The sequence below is a fragment of the Erithacus rubecula genome, assembly GCF_903797595.1.
Source record: "Erithacus rubecula genome assembly, chromosome: 2".
In the NCBI taxonomy this organism is placed as follows: domain Eukaryota; kingdom Metazoa; phylum Chordata; class Aves; order Passeriformes; family Muscicapidae; genus Erithacus; species Erithacus rubecula.
In genome coordinates this window covers 19,903,154-19,928,507 of record NC_136685.1, presented here as the reverse complement: position 1 = coordinate 19,928,507, position 25,354 = coordinate 19,903,154, and the positions used below count along the sequence as shown (strand labels likewise).

General features: G+C 38.0%; 1 protein-coding gene across 5 annotated transcripts in view; it reads right to left on the bottom strand.

Moving 5' to 3' along the window:
- Positions 1-25,354, bottom strand: part of ARHGEF10 (Rho guanine nucleotide exchange factor 10) — a 105,320-nt gene that overhangs the window by 56,809 nt on the left and 23,157 nt on the right. For 4 of the 5 annotated variants that reach the window (XM_079297951.1, XM_079297950.1, XM_079297952.1 and 1 more), the window contains 12 exons: positions 21,229-21,399; positions 18,865-19,155; positions 17,894-17,957; positions 16,642-16,721; positions 15,481-15,537; positions 12,777-12,940; positions 9,663-9,779; positions 8,389-8,503; positions 5,870-5,982; positions 2,130-2,207; positions 1,729-1,908; positions 362-478 (listed from right to left, as the gene is read on the bottom strand). In XM_079297951.1, the coding sequence (XP_079154077.1) occupies positions 362-478; positions 1,729-1,908; positions 2,130-2,207; positions 5,870-5,982; positions 8,389-8,503; positions 9,663-9,779; positions 12,777-12,940; positions 15,481-15,537; positions 16,642-16,721; positions 17,894-17,957; positions 18,865-19,155; positions 21,229-21,399 (1,547 nt within the window). The remainder of the gene's footprint in view (positions 1-361; positions 479-1,728; positions 1,909-2,129; positions 2,208-5,869; positions 5,983-8,388; positions 8,504-9,662; positions 9,780-12,776; positions 12,941-15,480; positions 15,538-16,641; positions 16,722-17,893; positions 17,958-18,864; positions 19,156-21,228; positions 21,400-25,354) is intronic. The other variant, XM_079297954.1, reaches the window with a different exon arrangement.

Sequence of the window (25,354 nt, the reverse complement as noted above, 5' to 3'; positions counted from 1 at the left end):
AAAATAAATTCCAAATTAAAAAAGGGCTGCATACAATGAACTACTATTTGAAACTCACCTGATATGGAGGAATCCTAATGTTTAGCCAAATAAAGTAATGCAAACACCAGTAAGCTGATTTGAATAACAATAAAACTATTGTCCCACTTCAAAATACATCCCAGCTCTGACAGCACATTACTATGCCAAAAATACAATACTGGAAGGGTCTTTTTGTGCCAAACCCATAAAATAGACCTTAAGTCCATGAAAAACAGTGAGACAGTATACAGTATCAGCAGTCAAATTTCCTCCCAAATTATAACTCATACTTTCTTATTTATCACATATGCACAACTATATAAAAATTGAATGAACTAACCTTTAAGAAGTCTAAAAAGGCAGGTTTGGTGGCACAAGATTTCTTCAGAATCCCAACCGCTGTGCTGAAGTTGTTTACATATTCACTGTATGCATCCAATACCATAGATTTAGAAAACTGAAAAGAAAAAAGGGCAAATCCTAACTATAAATACAGAAGACCTCTGCCAGCACAGCTATACAGACCTCTGGCTGTCAGGGACTCACTCAGAACTAAGAGCTTTGCTTGGCCTAGTGCTGGACACACAGAAATACTGGTAATACCTGAAAATAATCTTTCTGCAGAAGACAGACTGGAAACAGAATGATATAACAGCTGTGAACTAGAAGAAATATATTTACAGAAATTGCTTCATCTTGGCTAGAACACTGGGGCAGAACCTGAGGACTATGGGCAATCAAAGGGCATCCACTGAGATTCAAAGTGACAGCTAAGATCCCCTGATAATCTCACTACCTGTCTTCCAGATTAAGTGAATCAGCAAAGTCCCAGGGCCTTCACCCTGACTTCAGCTATTATGGACTAATCAAAAAAAGCAGATAGATTGAGTAGCCTGCCAACAGTTATGAGAATGGTAAGATCACCACCCATTGCCTTCTTAGTGATTTTATCCCTCTCTTTTGCAGAGCTGGTCTCATTAAGACTACCTAACTTGCTTCAGTCACATTGAGGCTGGTTTGCTTTAAGCGACAGATCTTTAATAACTGTTTCATTTTGGCTGAAGTGTGATCAGATCCCAGCTCTCTTACAGCAGGCATGAAAAGGTGGTGATTTCCAGAACCTGGGTGGCAATAAAACAAAGCATTCAAGCCAGGAGACAGGTAGTCAGCTTCTTTCATGGTGAACAATGTTTTTCTATCAACCAAGGTCACTTCTTGTTTTCTCTAATTTAAAGCATTAGCAAATTCTGTCCTATACTGAATTTAGTCAGTTTTACAATTAGCTTTTATCAGTGTTCCACCTCAATTCAAATTCAGGAATTCAGGACATTACCTACTGTGGTTTCTTTCTACTTGCACACTACTAGGTACGACTACCTGTTTTTTACAAGATCCGAGTCTCAGTCTCACTTTCATTTCAGTGGCTTTGTGAATCTTTAATTTCCCATAAAAATAAACTGCTTACTTAAATGTCTGAAAGATTAATCAAAGCCTGAAAACTTTTCTCACAATCCTTCATATCTGCCAACCGAGCTGAAGATATGTGTTTTGGTGTCAGTTTCCTTATCCGGATAGTACATGCATGCTCTGACAGTTGCCACAGGCATTGGAGAACATGGGAATAAAGCAGTGAAGTTAGAAAGATATGGAGATGGAAAAACAAGACTAAAATAAAAGCAGATTATCTGTTCTGACACATTTGCTTACTGAAGCAACAAAGACATCACCGATCATTTCCACAGAGTCCCACTCAGACACGCGACTCGCCAGCGCAATCTGAAACATTGAATGGCACTGAAGAATTTCCTTAATTCGATAAAAGACCATTTTAAGTTTTCTTTCACTCAGTAATTTTGGTTCCATATCTGAAAGGGGCTTCTCATATTGCTGTGGGAAAAAAGAAAGCAAATTGATTTAAACAAACAAAAAAATGGACTTCTACAAGCAGAAAAACTTATGCAACAGTATACACACACAAAATCACTAAACATTTGGCACAAAGCATCTATAGTAAAATCTGTGTTAGTCATATGACAGATTCTTTAATGATAATTAGTGATTCTTTTTTAAATATTCAGGATTTAAAAATACAAAACATATTAAGGTACCTCCAGGATTCTTTTGAGAGCATCCACGTAATTCTTCTCACTATCGACTACAGAGCCCAAAATATACCTTCTCACAACCTGTCGAAACAACAAAGTTTTGTCCAAAGCTGTAATCAGGTAACACATTAATTATAGTTGGAAACTATGATGATAAAATTCTCACATCAATTAGAAAAGGAAATACAAACAAATTTCAATACTGGAACTGCAATAAAATAATACTGTATCTCTTCAAAATTAATTAAATTTACTATTACTCTAAAAATACTAATTTTAAAGAACACAAAAATTATTGTATTGATATCTGTAATTTTTTTCTCACTGTTATAATTCCAACATTGTAATTTTGAAACCTGTGTTTTGACTTCAGCATTTTACAATGATCTCAGGCACCTGGTGCAATTTTTAGACCTGTCCTGTGCAGGGCCAGGAGTTGGACTTCAATTATCCTAGTGATCTTCCAAATCAGGATATTCTATAATCCTATGCACCTTAAATGTATATATGTAGGCATTAATGGAAACAATCACAGGTATAAGATGATGTTCACTACTTCAGTGATTTTCTACAACAAAATAGGTAACAAGTTTTCAAAAATCAGTCCTAAACTTTATTTTTTAATAGGTATTATCAATTTACTAGGAGCAACATGAAGGGTAAACAAACACTATTTGCCTTTTAAAGTTAAGACCATATAAACTGTATTATTGAGAAAGTATCCAAGTCAGCATTCTCTTTTGGTCATTACCATGCGTAAGTGAAAACCCCCATGTTATCTATATTTATATGCATTGACAGAGTTGTAAGAGCTTCAGGAAAAGCTACCACATTTCATGTTAAACTACAGACTATTTATTACACCTCCTCCTCCACTTTCTGCTTCTGTGATTCAGCTGAAATGCACTTTGTATGTACATGTAGGTGCAGGACAGGAAGGACTGGAGAGCCAATCTGGTTTAGAATTTAAGCTTCTTGCCATCAATTAGATCTCTTCTGGCTTTCACCCAAATCCATTTCCTAATCTAGCTCACCCCAGTTTTCAAAAGGGGGACTATGAGGGAGAAGACAGCACAGGGGCAGGATCAAACCGCTTTCCACAACTACAAGAGAAGGAAAAACTGCTCATTTTCCTATTTTAAGCTAAATGATCATGAAACTCAAATCTCAGGCTTGCTTCTTTCTGCTCCAGAATCCCACAGCCTCCTGCCTCCTTCACCATCACTGCCTTTAAATTCTCCACACTTGTATTTTGCATTATTTAATGCAGGTTATATGAGAATATTTTTTTCTCAGGTACTGGCATTGCAAAGGAGGACCTCAAATTATCTGAGGCTTTGCTTAAGACATATACAGTAAAATTAGTTGTGTCCAATCTGTGTTTAGAATGGATTTAGCAGTGTCTTATTTGGTACAGTGGATCAGTGGCTCTGGTAATCCTACTTTTAGTCACAGTTCATTCTTCTGAAAAGAATAAATATCTGTATAAATAAAATTTTCAGGCTCTAATACACAAAAAGAATACTTAATAGTGGCTTCAGGTTATTGCAATGGATACAAACCCCAGCCCCAGTACATGCAGGCACCAGGATTTAAAGAGAAGCCATCATGCCACCTGCTGTTTGAAGCCAGCATGTCCACAGAGCAGCTCTGCTGTGACAGGGAGCTGGGCTGGAAGGGGGTCCTGGCCTGGGGCACCCAGGGCTGTGACCCCTTCCCACAGCCAGGCTATGCTGGCTCTCCCTGGACTGCTCCAGTGTTTCTGTGCACCCCAGCCCATCAGAGCCCTGCTGATCAGGAGCCAACCTCCCCCACACAGTGGCTGCACCTCTGCAGTTTGGCATCACCTCCAGATGTGCACTGCAGCTGGCATCCAGATTACTCACACAGGCTTTAGATGCCAGAGGCCAGTGCCTGCTCCTGAAGGACAGCACTAACACTGACCACTCACTGCACCATGGACTCCCTGAGCGTGGCATCCTCACCTGTTTTCCACCCACCTTTTAGTCCACCCATACAGACTGTATCTCACCTACAGGAGTACAGGAATACTTCAGGAGACAGATGAAAGCCCTGTTAAGGCAGAGGTAAGTGACCCACTTTGCTCCCCTCAGCCCATAAAGTCACCACAACCACCTGTCCCCTCAGTCACCTCAAAGGGGCTCAAGCTGGTCATGCACAAATGGACTCTGGTCCATCTATGCTGATTTTTCCCCACTCACTCTCCTGTCCTGCTAAACACAGACACAGCTCACAAAAGCATGTGCTCCATCACTTTTGTTGGGATTGAAGTGAGGCCAGACTCAATTCTACTTCTTGTGGGTAAAAGTGTGACACTTTTTCCCAGTGTTCTGATCACTGTGATCTTAGATGACTGAGAAAGGCCTTACCCAGAGCATCCTGATATCATCCCATCTGGTCCCACAGACACCTGTATGTCCAAATGGCCTCAGGTGCCTCAGCTGCAGACCTTCACTCCAGCAGACCTGCTCTGGGCTCATGGGCTGAGTCCTGAGGACAAGTCTCACCAGTAAAACCCAAGGAAAAGGTGGCACAGTTTGTACCCTTTGTCACTAGGTCTGTGCCCCACCAAGCAGCATACCATGTTTTTCTCAGCTTCCTTTTGTTGCCAACGTAGATATCAGAAACTATTCACTGTTGCCTTTCACATCTCACTAGCTCCACCAGAGCTTTGGCTTTCATAACTGCATTCCTGCCCACTTAACAGCTCCTCCTGGGCAGATGAGCAATATTTGTGATGACTTATAAGAATATTACCAGTTTTTTACAAGCTGCAAAAGAGGGTAAACTTATTTGTACAAAACTACCCAGTGATACTCATATTCCTATTTGGAAAGAAGGAAAAAGCATTCTGACTGATGCTGAAATCTAACACTATAAAAAATCTTACAGTAATGGAACACAGTTAGGTAGTTGCTTTGTTACAAGATTAGCACTTCACTGTGTTAAACACAACAGAAAACTAAACCTCATCCAAGTAAAAGGTTAAACGAAAAAAAGAAATCCCAAAACTCCCAGTCCTCTTCTTAATTGTCCCTTAGTTTGCTTTTTTGCCCATTCTCTTAAAGTACTGATCAACTAACTCATGACTTGACACCATAAGAAGCTAAAAACTCTCATACAGTTATTAGTTGTCATAACAATACAGTAACATGAACCCAAGTGATTTATTTTCAACCAAAATTTCTTAACCAATGCTGATTTCAGTATTTTTTGAAGTGACTTCCACAGTGACTATACAGTTTGAGGTGGAGAACAGCAAAATGAATTCTTTTGTAGACTTCACTTTATCGGGGATGTTTTTTTTAACCAAAACCCTTTAGATTCAAAGAGCATACAGAATATTCTCTACATTGACAATAGAAATCCCAGAGCACCTGGAATAATGTTTTCTGGTTCAATAAAAATGCTGTAACTCTCTTCTTTTTTTCACTCAAAACCACCACATTTAGTTTAAGTTTTCACGTAGTGAAACAATATAGTTCTTATAGATAATTTTATAATGTAATCCAGCATTTTGCACCTCTGTGTGTACTCAGGACTGATGCAACTATATGTACACACAGCAGTTTTCAAAAAACTACTTATTCAGTTCTGAATTTGATGTCCATTTGAATAAAATGCCAATATGTTTGAAGACCAAAGGCATGTAGGAGCCATTGGTGCAGAGTAGAAGGGGAGAAAAAAAGAGGCAGAAGACCATATTTCCCAAAGCTTACTACCTGCTGCTGTGATAATCCTTCAGGCATAGGAGTCATAATTGCTTCTGTATGCATACAGTCCACATCAATAAATAAATTTAACTCTTCTTCTTCCAGACAAGATGATCTATGATCTAAAAATAAATAACCAAAATGTCAGCTTCTACATGTGGATTAAAAAAAGAAGAAAAGCAAAACAAAACCAAAAAAACAAAGACCCTATCATCCAAGCACAGGAATTCTAAATTTACACTTACCAAACAAAAGGAATTTCCCAGCACTTCTGTATCATCTATGAAATCACATAAATGCTACTACCAATAGGCACTCTAATACAGAATACCTTTCAAAGGTATCCTAATATCCCACAGCTGGAGACAGCCTAAAAATCTTTTGCTTGACCTCTACTCCCTCCTCTCAGCCAGGAGAATGGGGCTGTCCAGAGGGTAGAGCATGACAACTTGGGTTAAAGCACTGCAGCTCCAAGGACAGCAGTTTTAAAATAAATTATCCCTGGGAAGAAAACCCCTATATTATGATCTAACTAGAGGAATTCCATACACCCTTCTATAGCTGAATTAAAATAGCAAATTAACCAAAATGTTTGCTTTCATCAGAAGGGAGAGAGGGATTCTGCACTGCTCTGTGGCTAAAAATTTTACTGAAAAAGCACCACCAAAATGCACTGATAGGTGGCAGTACACAGTCAGCCAAACAAGCAGTCATGAGGAAAGGAAGCATAAAGAACAGTATGAGAAACTGCCTTAGAACAAAAAGAGAAATAAGGGAAGCAGATCTGATGGCTGGGAGAAACTTGTGAGTTTTGTTAACAAAATTTTCACTAGCTGATTTGGAAAGTGGTTATGGGATTCAGCCATTCACTAATACACTGTGTCGGCAACCTAATCTATAGAAATGTAAGAAGAAATGCCAGGTCCATTGTAATTCTGCCCTGCAGATCTTATTCATCTGTTCAACTGCAAGAAGTTAAGGATACACTTTTTGATCACCTCACTTTTTGTACCTTTCTATATTCCATCTGTGAATTAAGTAAATTGAGAAGCAGTCAGAGGTCATGACAGATATAAGATGTCCTGGCCTGTACAGATAGAATGCAGTTTTATGTTACCTCTCTCAATAAAAATATTTCATTCCAGCCTTGTGGTTTTAGCTACCTATAACTGTAGTTTTATAAGCTCTAAAGTCACTACTATTTAATTATTTGGGCAGAATTTTGAGCAGAAAGATATACTATCTCTCAGACTTATCTGCAAAATAAACTAGTTTAATTTACCTGTCTCTTGAAAAAATTACCTGTGGACACCTGCTGCCAAGACTCATGGCAAAGGACTGTCACTTGCTCTCAACTATAGAAAGAATATTTCACGGGATTTTTGATTTTACATCACTTTCTGTTTTCCCAAATTCAGTTTTTATAAAAAAATATCAATTGATTAAGCAGTACAGTCTTTTCTCCTACTTTCACTCTTAAGCATGAAAAGCATTACTCCTTACCCAGTGCTGAACTTTTTTAAATAGTCAACTACTTCTCCACTGAAAACCATGTCTTAACAGCACACTCTCCTGACATTTAAATTATTTGATGGAGAGACCTGGACAGACTTAGTAAAACTGTGCTGGTTTTGGCTGGGGTAGAATTCATTTTCTTCACAGTGGCTAGTACTGAGCTACATTTTGGATTTGTGCATGGCACATATTTGATAATATAAAGATGTTTTTGTTATTGCTGAGCAGGGTTTACACAGAGTCAAGGCCTTTTCTGTATTTCACACTGTCAGGCTGGCAAGGGTGCTGGAAGGTTGGGAAGAGAGACAGCCAGGACAGGTCACCCAAACTGACTAAAAGGATATTCCAGACCACATGATATTCTGATCAGTAAGTATATAAAGTGAGAGGAAGAGGAGTAAGGGGAGGGGATGTTCGGGGTGATGACATTTGTGCCCCAAGTCACCACTGCATGCAATGGGGCCCTGCTCTCCTGGATATGGATAGGCACCTTCACTGCCCTTGGGAATCAGTGAACCAGTTCTTTGTCTTTCTTTGCTTATGTGTGGCTTTTATGTTCACTATTAAACTGTCTTTATCTCAACACACAAGTTCTCACTCTACCCTTCTAATTCTCTCCACAGTCCTGGTGGTAGAGGAGTCAGCAAGTGGCTGCTGGCTGGGGTTACACCATGACAGTAACTAAACATCACTTCCATACCCCCATCCACCAGTACCTAGGTCACACTGCTTGGTGGGATTTTTTGTAATTGTTTTTAAGTTGATCCTTCTCTGTGACCCTCAGGTTTCTCAGGTCACTCAGGTTCTTGTCCCAAACAGAAAAAACTGCTCAAGATGCACTGACCATACTGTCACATGAACTGAATATTAATACTATATGTTTCTGGATATATATCTGATTTGTGGCATCTAGCTCTCAGCTCCCACCACAAAAACTTGCTAGGCCAATCATCTTCCTTCTCAGAAATTCCTAGAGAATGTAACAAAGAGAAAACACTGTAAATAGCATATACCTTGAGAAATGAAAGATTTTGTCCGAATGAAGGAACGACCCTTCTTCACAGCTGCTTTTGTCTTTTCAAGTCCATCTTTGGTACCTTCTCTAGCAGCTCTCATGAGCTTTTGCATCTGTAAGATAAAAAATACAGTCTACATGTTCAGTGAATAATAGGAAAACATTTGAGCCTGCACACTTTTTGGTTATCAATATCATCCAAAGTCAAATGAATATATAGTAAATAGAGAGAACCATGAAAGCTCAGAGCCAAGCTCCTGTAATTCAAAACAAAATTAAAACTAGAGACAAGGACTTATTTCATGGCAATATTGTATGCAAGTCTAAAAGAGCAGAAATGCTTTCCTAAGAATCCTTTTGTATTCAAACAGAAACTTTAAATAGCCTCAGATGTTCCCCTACAGAACAAATACCTACTACTCACAGGTCATTAACAGCCAGAGGTCTTGTCCACCTTTTCAGTGTCACAAAAACTCTTCCAAAGTATTTCTGACCTAAAGATAATCCCCTAGACTCAGTTATATATTAACTATATTCTTAAATGAATACTGTTATGAAGGAAAAAGTTACAACTAATAACTTAATTCAATGGAGAAATACATTTATTTAATTGAAAATTCCATAATCTTACAGTATACTACTACAGCCAAATGAAAGTTCATTAAAAAAAAACAAAAGCACCAAACAAATTTTTCTTTGCTGGAAAATGTTTATTAAAATACCCTGCTTTGTACTACTTCTTTCCCAAAATGCCACCACAACAAAAAAGCCCCACTACTGTCAGAACACAAACAAAGCTGTCTTGCTGCAATCAGGCAATTTCTGGGTTTGAGACTGAAGCTTTTAGCAAAAACCCAGTCTTTTCATACTGGCTCTATTCAGAGTGCAGAGCAGGGAGATTCCCAATTCCATCTTGTGTGGCTGCAGAGCTAGGGCCAGGCTAGCCCTCTAGAGCCAAGGTCTCAGAGAGGCACTAGGGTTGTACACCTGGCTCACACTCTGGGACAAGGGCACCAGTCAGGAGGGAAAGACAATGCCCTATCTCATTTTCTGAGACTGTTAACATTAAAAGTAAGCATGAGAAAAGGTTATTGACCAAGCATTTTTAAGAGTATAGCAATATTATAGTCGTTAATACTGCACAATAAAAATTCATCACACTCAGAATTCATTTCTCATAAATTTTTTCAAGCTATTAACAAAAGACAACATTGTCTGTGCTGGAAAAGCAATTACTTAAATGTAGCTAATTACAAAAATCAACTACACTACCTTCAGCTCATGTTTTTGCTTTAGTTGCTGAATCTCTACTGCTCCCACAGTGTTTGACATCAAATCTTTCATCTTTCTTTCATAATGCTCCTTTAAACGCGTTAGGTCATGAGAAAGCTACAGTGTATAAAAAGACACAATCTTTTCATAAAGCCATAGTGAAAACTTCATGCTAAAGCACTCACACAAATCATGCACATTGCTCCAGCTATCTACTGACACAAAGACAACTAAGGGAAAACTATCACTGAGGGAAGCTCTAGACTGAGGAAGTGACCATTGCTCCTGGGCACTGCTGAACTCTGCCAGGTGCTTTTCTGTAAAGACAGGGGCAAAGCCACTTCAACTAATTGTTATACATATTAATTGTATTGTGCCTATCACTTAAAAAACACATGGAAACAATACATCAGCTTTAACCATAAGTATTATTCACTGGACACAAACTCTAGTCTGTATTTCAGACTATCCTTCAAAACAGTGAATCAGAAGAAAACTCAAGAGACTGAAGAACGTGTGGAGATTGCTGACACCTGAGAATATGGAAATTGATAGGGCAGTGAATCAGGTAAGGAGACACTAACAGGATTCATGTTCTTGCAGTTTCCACATGCATTATAACCTCATTATATGAACTTTGGTGTAACCATCTCATACATGAATATATTCATTTGCAAGGCAAGGAAACTATCACAGAGAAGGAAATGCTCTGGAATACTAATTACCCTTTGTTAAACATTTTGACAAAAGTAGATAAAAGAGGTTTAAATGCAACCAGGAAATAAAAAAAAAGAGGAAAATATTTGGTGTGCCCTATAATAGAAGTCCAGTAGAAAACCTCTCAGCTTGATATCAAGAGAATTATTTGGCAAGAGATCAAAGCCTCAGGAAAGAGAAGGCCTACTGAGTTGAAAACAAAGCAACAGGCTCAGCACGTAGCTCCACTAGGCTGGGTCAGGATGCAATTACCTCTAACATGATGATTCTGGCATTACAGTGGTATAATGAAAATAGCATCTGGTTCACAGACAAAAAATATTTAACAGTACAAAAACCTTCCCTTCTTAAAACAAATTAGTAAATAAATAGAATAATAAGAATGATAATGAAAAGGTGGCTTTGAGGGAAGTCACACCAGCCCTTAAAATTAAAAATCCCACCTTCAACCATGTCATACTTTTCAACTAACACTAAAATTATAATTAGGGCAAGTTCCTCATAGGTTCTGAAAGGCTACAGAAGGCAATGTACAGGGAATAAACTGCAATATCCATCACAAGACCTGAGGAAATGTGAGAGCTAGTGTAAAGAATGGATACAGAGAAAATATACATAAAGAAGAGTAGTGTCTGCCTGTGTTGAAGTGCCAACGCAGGGAGGGCTGGAGTTAGTTTTTTGGGGTTTTTTTTTGTTGTTGTTTTCTTGGTTGTTTGTTGAGGAGTTTTTTTCAGCAGTCCTAAAGTTTCTTTCCTCACCTTGCCAAAACATTTCTCTAATTTCCTGATTTCTCCATCTCCCAGGTGCAAGAGCCTCTTTAAGTGTTCCTCACCTCCTCACATCCATCCTCACAAGGCAATCCCCAAAACCTTTTGTCACAGGCCTGAAAAAGCCATCTGCAGGGCAGTACCCAAGGGCACACCCCTCTTCTCTCATCCCTCCTGTGTCTCTTGCTCTGTGTCCTATCCTGGTATGATCACATTCAACCACTGTCAACAGTTTCCCATGACAGATCAAAGTATACTTTTAAGAGTACCAAAAAAATATATTTAAACCTTGCTTTGTTCACATATGTAAATAGATTCTTATCACTATGTCCAAAGTTGAATCTAGGGATAACAAAACAAGATTTAAAAAAATTTTAAAGAATAAGCCAGCAGCCATGTTAAGGTTTACACACTCCATGCAAAGTAATTTCTTAGTCTCTCTGAAGGTATTCAAAAGAAAAAAATAATCAAACTCAGTATTTTCAGTCTTGTTAAAAAAAAACTCCCAAACAAACAGCTGTAACAGCTTAAGATTGTTCTAGTCAGAACAAAACCAAGACAAAAACAGAGGATGAGCACTCAGCTTACAAAATGCAGATTTGGGTGGGCTCAAGTCTTGCAGTTAATTGCTCACTCCCTGATTTCCAAAGGACAGGCAGCAAGGATGGGGGTGAGGGGAGAGCAGATAACATGTACTGGAGGGAAACACAGACAACAAGGCTTTTATTCTCATCAAGTTAAGAAACCTGTAAAATGAAAATAAGGGTCCCATGAAATACCATCCTGTCTGCAACCCTGCACATTCCAGCCACGGGGTGCTGAGGCAGCTCACAACACACAGCTGCCAAGTGGCTCTTGGGGGCCTGCCCTAGTCAGCACACACTGGGGAGCCTCTCACACAGAGGGTGCACAAGGGCAGGAGAAGAGGAGCCAAGGTGACAGGAAGGCAAGAGCCCAGGACCTGTCTCCCTGTGCAATGGGACAGATGCAGTGAGGACAGGCACCTGTGTCACCTGTGCCTTCCTGGCTCCCACAGAACAGATGGAGCCAAAGGTACCAGACTGAAGGGTCACAGATGGATCATTTTAACCTCTCTTCTCTCCTAACAGGTAGAATTCTCTTTGATTACTAAAATCTTTTATTTTCAGAAGTTTTTTAAGCTCAGTCACTTTCAAACAAGCAAACTGATGCAGATCAAAGACAGAAGGTAGGGAACAGTGGCAAAGAGTTTAGTGACTTTTGAGCACCTAAAGATCCCAAATCGTCAATTCTTGTCAGGCTTGTTCCTGTTTATTCTTCACCTTATTTTCCACACTTATTTACACTTACACTAATCCAGCAACTGCAAAAGAAGAGAAGGTGAGGAACTTCCCATAAGCAAAAATAATCTAATCTTTAATTTCATTTTTATCCATTTTTTTTTTGTAAGAAGCTTCTGTTTAATATTTTCATCTCTTCTTTTCCCTGTTACATTTTTTTATGCACTGTCACTTCCACACTGGTTCATATCTCCTTTAAAAGGATGCTCTTGGCATTTGATACTGAATTGAGGAAAAAAAGAAATACAGGTGAGAAAAGCAAATGTTGTAAACCAGGATAACCTCAATGAGCAGCACTGCAGGATACATACATGTCTCTTGTGGTTGCCTCGCAAAAAGGAGCTGGGAATTCCATTTTTACACTCAGAATCACTCTGTTCTTCATAGCTTTCAAACTCACTTGAACTCCACCCATATTCCAGTGAGCTGTTTCCACCATCATCACCATTTTCAACATCATCATAAATCAATTCCTCTGCAAGAATTAAACCAAAATAAAAAAAATCTGCACTGAAATGCATGTTTGTTCAAACACCAAAAAAATTGTACAGGATATGCTATAAAGAATTGCACAGACTTTTGTATGCACATTAAAAATTCTGAATTAAATCCAATATTCAAAAAGCCAAAGTAGACTGTCTTTGTTGAAACAGAGTACTAAACAAGGACAGTGTTATGGTACACACTATGATCCTTTCAAAAACGTACTACTCAAATGACACTGTTGTGTCCAAATCCCACAAAATTATTTAGAATTTCAAAGGAAGTTTACACTAGCTCTGAATGCACTTCTGTACTGAGAAGTATCATCCTTCAATTTGTAAGCTTGCCATTTGTCCCTAGGGACATCAGCTAAAATGATAAATGCTAAAACATTGCAAGAATCAAATGAAAATGTCACTACTTCCAGCAGAACAGATCAGACCAAAGTAGTAAGAAAGGTGTTACACAATAGTGTTTTATGACTCATCACCACCAGTCACTGGATAGCTCCCACACCTGGCAACTACCTTGTTCAATTTACTTTAAAAACTAGAAGTATTAACCTTTTCAAGACATAACCTTTTCAAATCTATATTGCAAAGGCTGACCAAAGGACCTCTTGTTAAATACACAGGTCTTTCCATTGGCACAGATGTCAAGAACATAAAACTTACTCAAAATAAAATGGAAATTTTAGAGCCAATTGCTTATCAGGAAACAGGAATGCACTCTATCTGCAGCATCATTTGTCATTACAAGTAGAAAAGTGTGGACACTTGTCATGGTACAACACCTCTGCCAGGAATCACTATTGTCAGAGGTTATGATGCAGCATTTACAACTGTCTCCTATTAAACTCAGGAAACAGCAGCTGTGCTTTTAAGATTTGAGATTTTATTTAAACAGAGAAAAAATATATACTCAAAAGAAAAGCTGACATGTTTTACACATCCATCTAAACCTGGATTTTAATATTAACACTAATTAAATTATTTAACACAGAGGATTATCGATTCAATGTTTTTGTAAAATAAATTTAAATCCCCATGCATATCAAGACAGTCCTTAAAAGCATGGCTCCTGAAGAAGACATTTTAGTGCCAATCTAGCACAATGAGTAATTTAAAACACCATCATAGTAAGTCAAAATAAATACTGACTTATGCAAGTCTAACTCCTCTGCTGTCAGCTTTGGGGCAGGATCACCCCATGACTGGGTAAATTTATCTTATCCTTACATTACGCTAATGAAGATTGCCCGACTGAAATTTTTTTGGAACAGTTGCATCTCCCTGAAAAAATCTACAAATAATAAACATAAAGATCATGAATGTACATAGGTGAAACTTCCCTCACTACCTATTTCCTCAAAATCTTTCAATGTCTTTAGGGAAAAAATGAAAATCAAAATTTTAATCAATGTCTTATGGGTCAAGCTAAAGATTCTGACCAATAGCTCAACTACCTGGGCCTAAGTGTACATGTTTCCTTTATTGATCAGCAAGATCACAAAATGTCAGCATCATCACAAAGATGTCCCTGCTCAGAGTAGCACAGTCCCCTGAGGGAACCTCCAGTAATATAAGTATTCAAGTCATGAATGTAATACGGTACTTTCCAATAATAAATGACAAAAAATTCAGTAGTAATTTGTAAAACACCTTGCCTGAACACTCCCAAGGACAAGGAATGAAACTGTTACAGCTTCAATGATTAATGTAGTTTTCACACAAGAAAGCTTTTAAGTGTTTTCTTGATTCATTAACAATTTCAGCATCAAACACCTACACCCCCTGAGAGCCATGAAATAAAATGCTGAGCTCCCAATAAGCCAATTCAAACACAAAATCAGCCAGTAGCAACTGATCTTTAAGCAGACTTCACTATACCCAAAACTGCAAAACAAACCTGAACAAGAACCCAATGAAATATGGCTCTCAAGCCCTAACTCCATAATTTCCAGTAAAGGTAAAATCTTGACTCCAGCAACTACTTTGAGATCTATTCTGCCCCCTCCACACATGGTCACAACCATCAGGAGTGGACCACTTTGAAGCTGAAATAAAACATTTCTGTAGAGTCACAATCAGGATGGTGAACAGCCACTCTGAACCATCTCCTCCATCTATCAAGCATTTATATATTGAAGGGGACTTTCAAGGAAAGAGCTTCTCTCTATAACCATGACACATTATCATACATCATTTAATTACCCTTTCCCTAACTACCTTGCCTTGTTCAGGGCCCTACAACACCCAACATTGTAATTCTCTAATATGCAGAATACTCAAGTATTTGGAACAGTGCCTATAAAACAAAGCAGAGTTCAGCTTCTGAGAAGAGCAGTATACAAGATCAGCTGAGATAGCCTTTAAGTGTCAGTATAATTCTGAACTTTTTAAGACCTACCAATTACTGACACCATATTAATTCCATTTACACATACTTCAGGTACTTAACCAATGTATCTGTTGAGTGTACATGCACATAATTCCATTTTACATTGCTTTCAACATTACAAAGATCTCAAACCTGGTTCAGAGTCTGAATCTTCTCTTGGCACATCATCATAAATTACCTCATCCGGGTCTAAAACCAAGACAAAAAAATAAATAAATAAAATTAGAAACTTCCTAAAATTTCAATTGCACCAAGTGTTTAAGCATGTAAGAGGCATGTGGACGAAGCCATTAACATGCATTTAGCTTTTGGTCAGCCCTGAAATGGTCAGGCAGTTGAAGTGCTGTAGGTCCTCTCCAAGATATATTCTATTATATTTTAAATAATTTGGTTATATTGGCATATATTAATACAATGGAGATATGACTCTCTCTCCACTAGCATTTTGCTTGCATATCTAATATTTAAATATTGCAATAACGCACAAAGCAGTATATGGCATCTGTGAAATTTCAGAGTTTTATCTGCATTGTTTATGATGACTTCTGGTAGCATGAAAACAAAAATCTACTTCAAAAGCCAGCACTTCTCCCATACTTCTCACTGAAGTATGGTACGTTCTGTGCTGTTGAAGGCTGCTCATTGCTTTACTGAATGGCTGCAGAAAAGCTGAAATTGACTTTGGAAAAAGAACCAAAACTAAATAATGTAATGATCATCATAGACATTAGGAGGCAGAATGACAACACAAATTCTTCAGTTGCTTCACAAAATATGTAAGATGAACCTCCAGCCCAGTGGGAACAGCTGAGAACAGGCAGGATAACCTGTCCTCAAACACACAGTCTCTGTTCTGGTTTAAAATGCAGCTAGCAGCCAAGATTCAATAGCATACACCAAGACTTTCTCTTCCACCTCCTCCAAGTACTTATTTGCCAACTACCACACAAGAAGAGCAATCTCAAATATGGTCACAGATCAGACTCTCAACTGGAGCTTATTTCCACTGCACATGCATTGATGGAGCCAAATGACTTCCATAACAGATGATTTCACAGACTCCAAAAGGTGCAAAAGTGAATGTTACCTTTATTCTAAAACAGAATTTTATTACACTGTTGAATGCTCTAACTGGTACAGCTTGGTTCTGGAACCTATCTGAAAACACACAGTAAAAGTGAACTTGGATATTCCCATAAAATCTGCTTGTGCATGTAAACACACACATACTGCTGATCAAACTTGAAACTGACCACCTTCTACAGCTGTACTTCAGTGCTCACTGGTACTTACTTTCCATCCATGCTGTATTTGCAGGATCTGCAACCCATTTGGCCAGGGCATCATCCTCTCTCTTGGTCTGGTTATCTTCACTTGAAAAAGAGGCCATAAAATAAAAGAAGTAAACGTTACACCACAATGTTTTTAAACATCCATGAAGACAAGACAATAAATATATTTCTGCCTTCTAGTTTTCACTCCAAGGCTGCTGGTTAGTCAAAAATATTGCTTCAGCATGTAGTTGGGTGACAAATAATCTATTCTAGTTAACAGTCCGGCAATTTTAGTCAGAAAATTGAAATAATTTTCTTTACAATTTTAAAAAATACTCTGGTTTTGAGTTCATCTACCAGAACACAAGAAATCCTCTCGGAGACAGTGAAGTGAGTGCTTCCTTTTCATAGTAAATAGGACTAAAGACATTCTGGGTTACATCAGGAGCAATCAGGCAAAGCTGTTATCCTCCTCCACCTGGTGCCACTGAGGCTAAACCTGTAGCAGCACACCCAGTTTTGGCTTCCCAACACTCCCCTGCTAGTGAGTTGTGGAGAAACTGAAGCTACCTCTAGAAAGATGTAGAGAAATTGAAGTCAGGGACTAAAGCACATCGTTTACAAGGAAGGAGGTAAAAGACATGGAGACTATTTAGTCTGGTGAAAAGGATGCTATGGGGTGATCCAAGAGCAGCCACAACTATCCAAAAGAGAACTGCAAAGTTCTCTACAGAACTACAGAGATGGAATCAGAGTCATTTTTCTGTTTGGGTTTGTTTTGGGGTCCTTTTTTTTTTTTTTAAATGCCAGACAAAGTGGTCAACAGACTGCCACTGGAAGGTTTGGTTTGGATATTTGGGAAGGTGGGAGGGACAAAGGGGAAAAAGGAAGGTACAGCAGGGAAGATGGCTCAGGGAAGCTGCAACACTTCCACCCTTGGAGGGTTTGAAGGCTCAGCTATCAAGGTTGACCTGATGGAGTATTGGCAGTGGTCCTGCTGAAAGCAGCAGGCTAGACAAAATCTCCAGCAATCTGTTGCAGATGACATTGCCATCAGTCTATAGAAAAAATCAACCTAGCATCTTCAAAAATGTCATGCACAGTTACATACATTAGTGGTGATTTTAGTACACAATCAGAATTACTAAGAAATTTAAAAAACCAAACCAACAAATATGGAAGCATCACACAAGGAAAATAGTTATTAAATGCAAGCTTTCTTGGGAATTAAGGTTTTACAAATCATTAAAACGTGATGAACTGGCAATTACCTTTTCTGAGGGTCCTCCAAGTTTACAGAATTATAATGACATTCTTCAATTGCTGACTGTGTACCTGACAAGCAGAAAAAAAAAGGAAATAAAATGCTTGCAATAACATGTCAGTTTGGCTCAAATTGCACATTTTAGCATAAGAAACTGATTAAGAATAATTATTCTTGCTAAAGAATAATCTCCCTCTTTGCAATAGTTTTATTCTTACATGTGTTTAAAAAAGAAGTTTCCTCACACCACACATTTTTGAGAACTAAGTAATTCAAAGACACAGCCATTTGTTAGAAGAGCTGTAAAGAGGATATTACAATGTCTGATGGACTTAATTCTATCTCTCAAACATATATTCCTCTACAGGTAATAAGGACTACAAACACTTGCTTTCACTTGACAGTGTTCCTAAAGGTGGTAAAAAGCAAAGGCTGGAATAAAGGCTGGAGTTATAGAAGAATTACTGCCTAGCTCAAGAAAAGTATATTCAAAATACAAAAAGGAAAAGGCAGGATATCAGGACCTTTCTTTTCCTACTGTCTTGACATTAAGTGTCAACTTTCAACTCTGGTTGCAAAATGGATCTCTTGTTTCTGTAATAATCCATAGTTATTTCCCTTTCTAGTTTCCTCTTCTGTCTTAAAGTTGTACTAGCAGATGGAGAATTCATCAAATCATCAATAGAAAAATCCCACAGCACTTCTAAATCCACAAGAATTGGAAAATAAACAAACTGAAATGCATATAGAAAAGGCAGAGGGGAGAGAAATTTTGCCAGGATCTAGAAAAAACAATAAAAGGTATGAGACGAAACCATTTGGCTTGAACACTGAACTCTGGATCTGAAAATTATCTGATTATGTTAAAAAGGAATTAGCATTAACCATACTCACCCAGGGTGAGTGCTATACAGGAAATGTACCTGAGGTTAACCAAGGACTGCCCCTCAAATAAAGTAAGGTGTGTAAATTCAGTACCTTCTTCATCTACAGAAACACTGCGTATGATGACGGGGCTGGAGTATGCTGGCACTATCAAAGGTAAGTTGGATGGCACAGCATATCCACAAGGGACAGGAACAGAATATCCAGCAGACAAGGTGGGACTTGCACATTCATCTTGAGGACTTGGTTCTGGTGATGAGGATGGATCCTTGTCTTGGACTGGGGAAATATTTATGACTGAGTAGGGATTTACTTTGGCTGGAGTGCCTCCTGCAGCAGGTTCTGATGTTTGCATCTTCTCACTGTGTTCTGAATCACCAGCTCCTTTAGTTGAAAGATTAAACAAAAATACAAAGTTTTATTTTTCATACCTGTTCAAGCTGCTCTAATACCTTTTTGCAAGTACTCTAAACACTGACCTGATTTTTACTATACAAGTTGCTTACAACCTGACTCAAAATTCCCCCGCAGTAGCGCCAACCTCCCTATTTTACAGATGAGGATTGCAACAAGAGCAAAATGAGTTACAAAGATGCCTATGGAAAAACAGCAACTTGACTGACATAAGCACATGAGTCAACCCTGAAGGTTAAAATCTGGATTCTAGATGAATTTGAAACTAACAAACACAAACACAAGAAATATTTTAGGGGTAGTCATAAGGACAAGAAACGTTCACTGGAGGGATATTCCTCAAAGAGCTGTCCTGAAAAAGCACTGTTAAGAAAGGGAGGAAGAAAATAACTTCACGTTTCTCTCTTTGAAAATTTATTGTTTTCTGTTATACAAAATTCCCAGTATTTTTTGAGACATTCTGAGGTACAGCAGAACCACAGGCCCCTCTGCATGCCAAGTGACGAAATGACTTTAAGCTGTAAGCACAACTTCACAGTAAGTGTGAGCAAGCAACAGATGCTCAGGGAAAAATAGTATTTAAGTTCCAGGTTGTCAAACTGCATAGCACCTGAAGATTTATCTATCTTCAATTGCCATAAGCACAGTGAATCTGTTTACAAAAGAAAATTGAATCAAAGCAAGCAAAATCAGCTGTATGAATTTGAGCAGAATACAGCAATTTCCAGACTACATCTCAGCATCGGGACCATCTGCATATGTCATAGAAAATGTTTCAATATATAGCATAACTTCTGTTTATGAACAAAATCCATACACTCAAACTCCACTGAGTTTTATATACAACATCTCAAGCTCAGCAACCAGCAAGTTTAGCTGTGAAACAGCTTATCTCAAGGCATCAATGTGCCTTAAGACCAGCAAGGATATACACTTTTCCTGTAGCATGACACTCAGACCATGTCTAATCCATTGGTTTGTGTGTCACACTTGAATGGGAAAACTCACCATGAATTATACGAGATAGTCACTTGCCCTGTCAGATCTACCATGACTGTAAATTGGCAGGAATATTCAAAACACTTGCAGGGTATTTCCATGTGTGAGACTGGATTATGACTCAAAAAAAACTGACCACTTTCAGAGGTGCCTGGGTGCTTTGCTGAGGCCAGGTTTGCAAGTTCACAAAGAACAGGCAGTGAGTTTTTGTGGGTGTAATGACAACTTCTGGTCTGCATAAGACCAAGAGGGTGAACTGACCACCATCAGAGGCTACAAACTGGGCTCTGAGGCCAGTAAGAGGCAGATCTTGGAGAGACAAGATCATGTCTTTTATTATGCCAAACTGCCCTCCCTTACATACATGCCCTCCTCCTGGGGATGTCACATTCACACAGGTTATTGACACAAGAGGCAGCTGCCTTAGAAGAGCTCATAACCTGCAAAGGACTCCTGAAGTGCCCTCAGACTAATTTCTGACACCCTCCACCAGAGAAATGCACGTGATCAAAACTTTAACCTCACACAGGAGGTGCTTGAGCACTTCCACCTGAACCTGAGTGTATTAACCCACCAAACCCCACATTTTGTGGGTTTTTTCTCACCTCTGACAGATCAAGACCTTCAATCATCACTTGAGTCGTGTCTCATCACAGATCCATGGGTGATGATAATGTATGTTCCTACTCTTACCCTTTCTTTCTCTTTCTTCCTTTCTTTTCCCTTATATGTTTTATTAAGTGAATGGTATTTTTATGCTTTGATATTGCCACATTGCTATATATATAATAATAAAAATGGCTACATATATGCTTTCCATTGCAACCAAACTGTTCCAAAACAAACCCAACATGTGTGTATCTACAAACACCATTCATTCAGTGTCATTTCTCTCTAATCTGCTCCAAGAAATCCATTAAGAAGAACCTGAGCTGCCCTCAGGGGTGGGCTGTAACACCACAGAAAACCCTTGTCAAAGTACTTTTATTGCACTGTCAAGAAATGATCAGTCTTGACTACTTAGCCCAGTGGAGGTTGACTTACCTGCAGCACCAGCCTCTTGGTTCTCTATGTGATTTCCAGGATCAGGAATAGGGGGCACAAGGGCTTGTCTGTCTGCTTCTGGTATCTCATCTCCACTATCAAAGTCAAACTGTTCTCCCTCGTCCTCCTCTTCATCATTGGGACCCGTGGCTTTTGGTTCATGCTCCAGAACTGTGAAGAAAGACACACCTTTGGTTGTTTGCTCTTAAGAATGATTTCATGGGACCAGTAAATGCTCTGCATTACAAATGAAGCTTTCACAATGAACCCTTAGATTTTTAAGTTACTGGAACAGAACAAAAGTTGATTGATGTGTTGATAACCTCATACAGTTTTCAGTAAATCCTTTAGTGCAAACAAGGAAATTACTTAGAAAGAAATAAGCAAGTAATAATGCAAATACCCTTGCTTTTGTCATAATGAGCCAAAAGATTTTTACAAAAACACTTCAACGGCCAATTTTTGAACAAGAAAATTTCACAGATTAATTTATTTGCCCAGGGACTTTGCAACTTTATAACTTCAATTAATTTTTCCTTTCTAACTCAACTCCTAAGTCTATTCTTTTCTAACAGTGTCCAAATACCAGTGACAATAACTCAGTTCACACACTCCAACAGAGACCAGCAGATTGGTTTTCCTACTCCAATCTGAGACAGTTTTAAACCAAGGATCTCATGGAGCATGCTATTAGCTCTATTACCATATATATGTGCATTCTGGTGGAGGGAGGGTATGGAACTTTTGAAGAAGTAATGGCTGAAATAATGATATCCTAATATGGATAGGAAGGGTGGGGTTGGGATTTTTTTCTCTTGGCTTGAGAAGATATTGTAGCACAGATTTGTGTGTACATGGGGCTCGGGAGAGGGAGCAGGAAGAAGGACACAGCAGTTTCCCTCCCACACTATTAGAAAAAACCCATGAAAATGTAAACCCCTTCATGTACCCACAGCAAAAATTATATCCTAAAAAAGATAAAGATGTAAACATAGAAATATGTTATAAGAATTCACCTGAAGAGGGTAAGTTAACACAAAGTGAAAATTCCCCCCTCCTTCCACAGGTAACATAAAACAAAAATTAAGTCTTGCAAAGAAGATTGGATCTACTGCGTCATGGTGATGTTATCAGCTATCCTACCATCCAGGACACTTTTTTTTATCTGCATGATAAAACCCACAACACCCCAAAGCTCTAGACTGCTCAGATTGTCATGGTAATCAGCATTCCTGCCAAGGCTTCTGTTTCTTCAGGCAGGCTGAGCCAGCATATTTTACCACAGCCACAAATAACAAGATCTTTCATGCAGCCTCTCTGCAGGACAAAAAGTGAACTAATTGCAAAAATAGTAAGGAACAAAAAATCGGGGTTATCCTGCATTTATTGTCATGTTTTATAGCTGAGGCAGCAGGACATTTAATTTCATTTTGATTAATTCCTTTCAAACATTCTTCTGTATGAAGTCAGGCTTCTCATTTTTGCTTTGTCCATTAGCAATTCTTTTTTTCCTGAAAGATGCAAGAAATTCTTCAGATCTCTTCCAAGTGATTAAAGACAAACATGGCATTCTTCCTGATGCAGCATCCATCTGACTAAACTGTAATACTTGTTACTTGACTGTGTAATGAAGAAACAAAAGGGGGGAAGATGTCTGCTCAACATGAGTAAAAAAAAAAAAAAAACAAAAATGGATGTGCCACCTATTTTTTTTTTCTGTTATGGCTGCTAATACTGCCCTGCTTCATTAATCTCAAAACATTTACTTTGCATCATAGATATAAACAAGGCACAGAACCTGATAAATGGGGACTGCAGCCTAGAAAGATCCCATAATCTCATCACTGATGGGACAGCGGGTTAAGATTACAAAAAGAGACAAAAAAAGAAAGAATACATTGTCTGTCAGAAAGGGTAGACAGGAGACAAACAAATGTCCTCGGTTCAGAAAGTTCTAAAACTGTATTTCAGCTTCGCATAATTTTCACATTTGCTTAATTCTGCACGCATAAACTTTAGCCTTTTAACTTTAAAGATATCTTCCATCTCATATTTAATAAAAATATTCTCCTTTAAGTTTTTAATATCAAGGGCATACTATTTCAATTGATGGAAGAAGTATTTTAACAACAAAGATAAAATAAAAAGAGGATGGGGGCTTTTTACTTCAACTTAAGAGCTGATCAGAACAGCAGTTAAATACAGATTATGTCACACAAAAAAAAAGAAAAATTCCTGTTTTGAAAATACTTACTTTCCATAGTTCTTTGTGTTATGTCACAACAACACACAGACAAAAGCTCTTTTTAAGTGCTACAATTAGGAGGACACACAGCAGATAGACCCAGGCTGAATCTGGCTGCTACCACCACATCTTAAAATTTCATGATCATGTAGAAAGCCCCAGTTCCTCCTACCCTTAATCTGCAAATCAAAAGGATCAAGCCAAAAAGTGCATGAGGCAAGTGTTCTTGCAGAACAAAAAAAGGGGGGAGAGGGGGAGTCTGGTAGGTGGGTGTGTGAGGAGGGGATTTTCAAAGGCAAAAAACACAGAGGACAGCTATTTTTAAATTATTTTAATTAATTAATTTAATTAATTTTAATTAATTAATTTTATTTTTAAAACACACTGATTTTTTTTCTGAAATAACAATCACACAATGCTAAGAATAACAGAGTCTGTCTGGAATTACATCAAATAATTAAATTAGTTACTAAAAATCCAATTTTCCCTTTTGCCACTGCTCACATCCTTAGCTTTATGTGTGGCAACAGAGCAATGAGAATACAAAACTTGATTGAACTTGTTCATCTTATGGCAATACCACTCTGTAAGTGCTTCAGGGAAATTCTCATTTCTAAAAATTTTTATTTTGAGTTTTCAAGACTAAAAAAAAATCTTATGTAATGGAAACATTGCCTTCAAGTTAAATTAAGTACAAAAGTGCTAACTTAGAATCAGAAAGACAAATGTATGTTCTCATAACTGTGCACAGCAAATTTATGACTTTTTATGTGCTTTGTTATCCAGTGAAATGACATTTCCTAAGTTTACTTCAAAATAAGCTCACTTAGGTTGTGTTTACAGAGACCTGCTGGGGCATAAACAAATTTTAAAAATGTTTGGCTGCTCTGCAAATTGCAAAGCGTTCTTGGAACCATTTGCCTTACCATCTATTATCCTCAAATTATTTATAGTTCAATGTAATACAGGTTAAGGAGTTAAAAGAGTGACATTAAAAAGCCCAGATTAAATCAGTGAAGCTTCATTAATAGTTTTCTTAAACAGTTTATTTTAGTGCCACAGAAGTAAGATAAAATAGCTCTGCACTTACTATCAAGTGCACTTTAAATACCATATGAACACACTGGAAATAATAAAAGCACCCCAAATGTCTTTGCAATCTCATAAATCCACGATGACCCAGAAGAAGACAATTGAAGAAGTCAACTTTCTTCCATGAGAGAAAAAGCCATGATGAAGAATGAAATAGAACCCCAAGCACAAACAGTTCAGCAATCTGGGCCACAGTAACAATAGACCAGGAAGCCCTGGAGTAAAAAAGGCGTGCTGCCACCAAGAAATATGAATACTTTATGTTTTAAGGTTTAAAATATATTTTTAGAAATTGAAGGCTTCTGTATAATTAGGAATGCCATCTTTGTAATCACTTGTACTCCTTCTTTTTAAGTTCATGGGCTATTATGGAACAAAAAGCAAAAATGCATCTATTATATTTAAAGAACTCAATAAATATTTTTAGTCACTTCTACCAGAACTGATAAAGGAAATAAGTGCACAATGTTTCAAATGACACATATCTAATTAGTATTTAGTGAAAATATATTAATAGAATTGAACCTAAAACACATTGGCAGGAGTTACATACTCTTATTCCAACATGCAGTTTTAAAACATTTATCTTTTTATTCATTATTTCAGATTACAATGAGACACTTAGGACTGCAAAGACTCACCTTCCTTTCAAATGGATTCCCCAAATGTTTCAACTTTCTACAAATACTTCAGTGCCTTAAAATACACAAAATTTTTTTGTAAAAAAAATTTAAACTACTACTATCCCTATGTCAGAATATTTTTAGGTATTATAAAATTTCTAGCTTA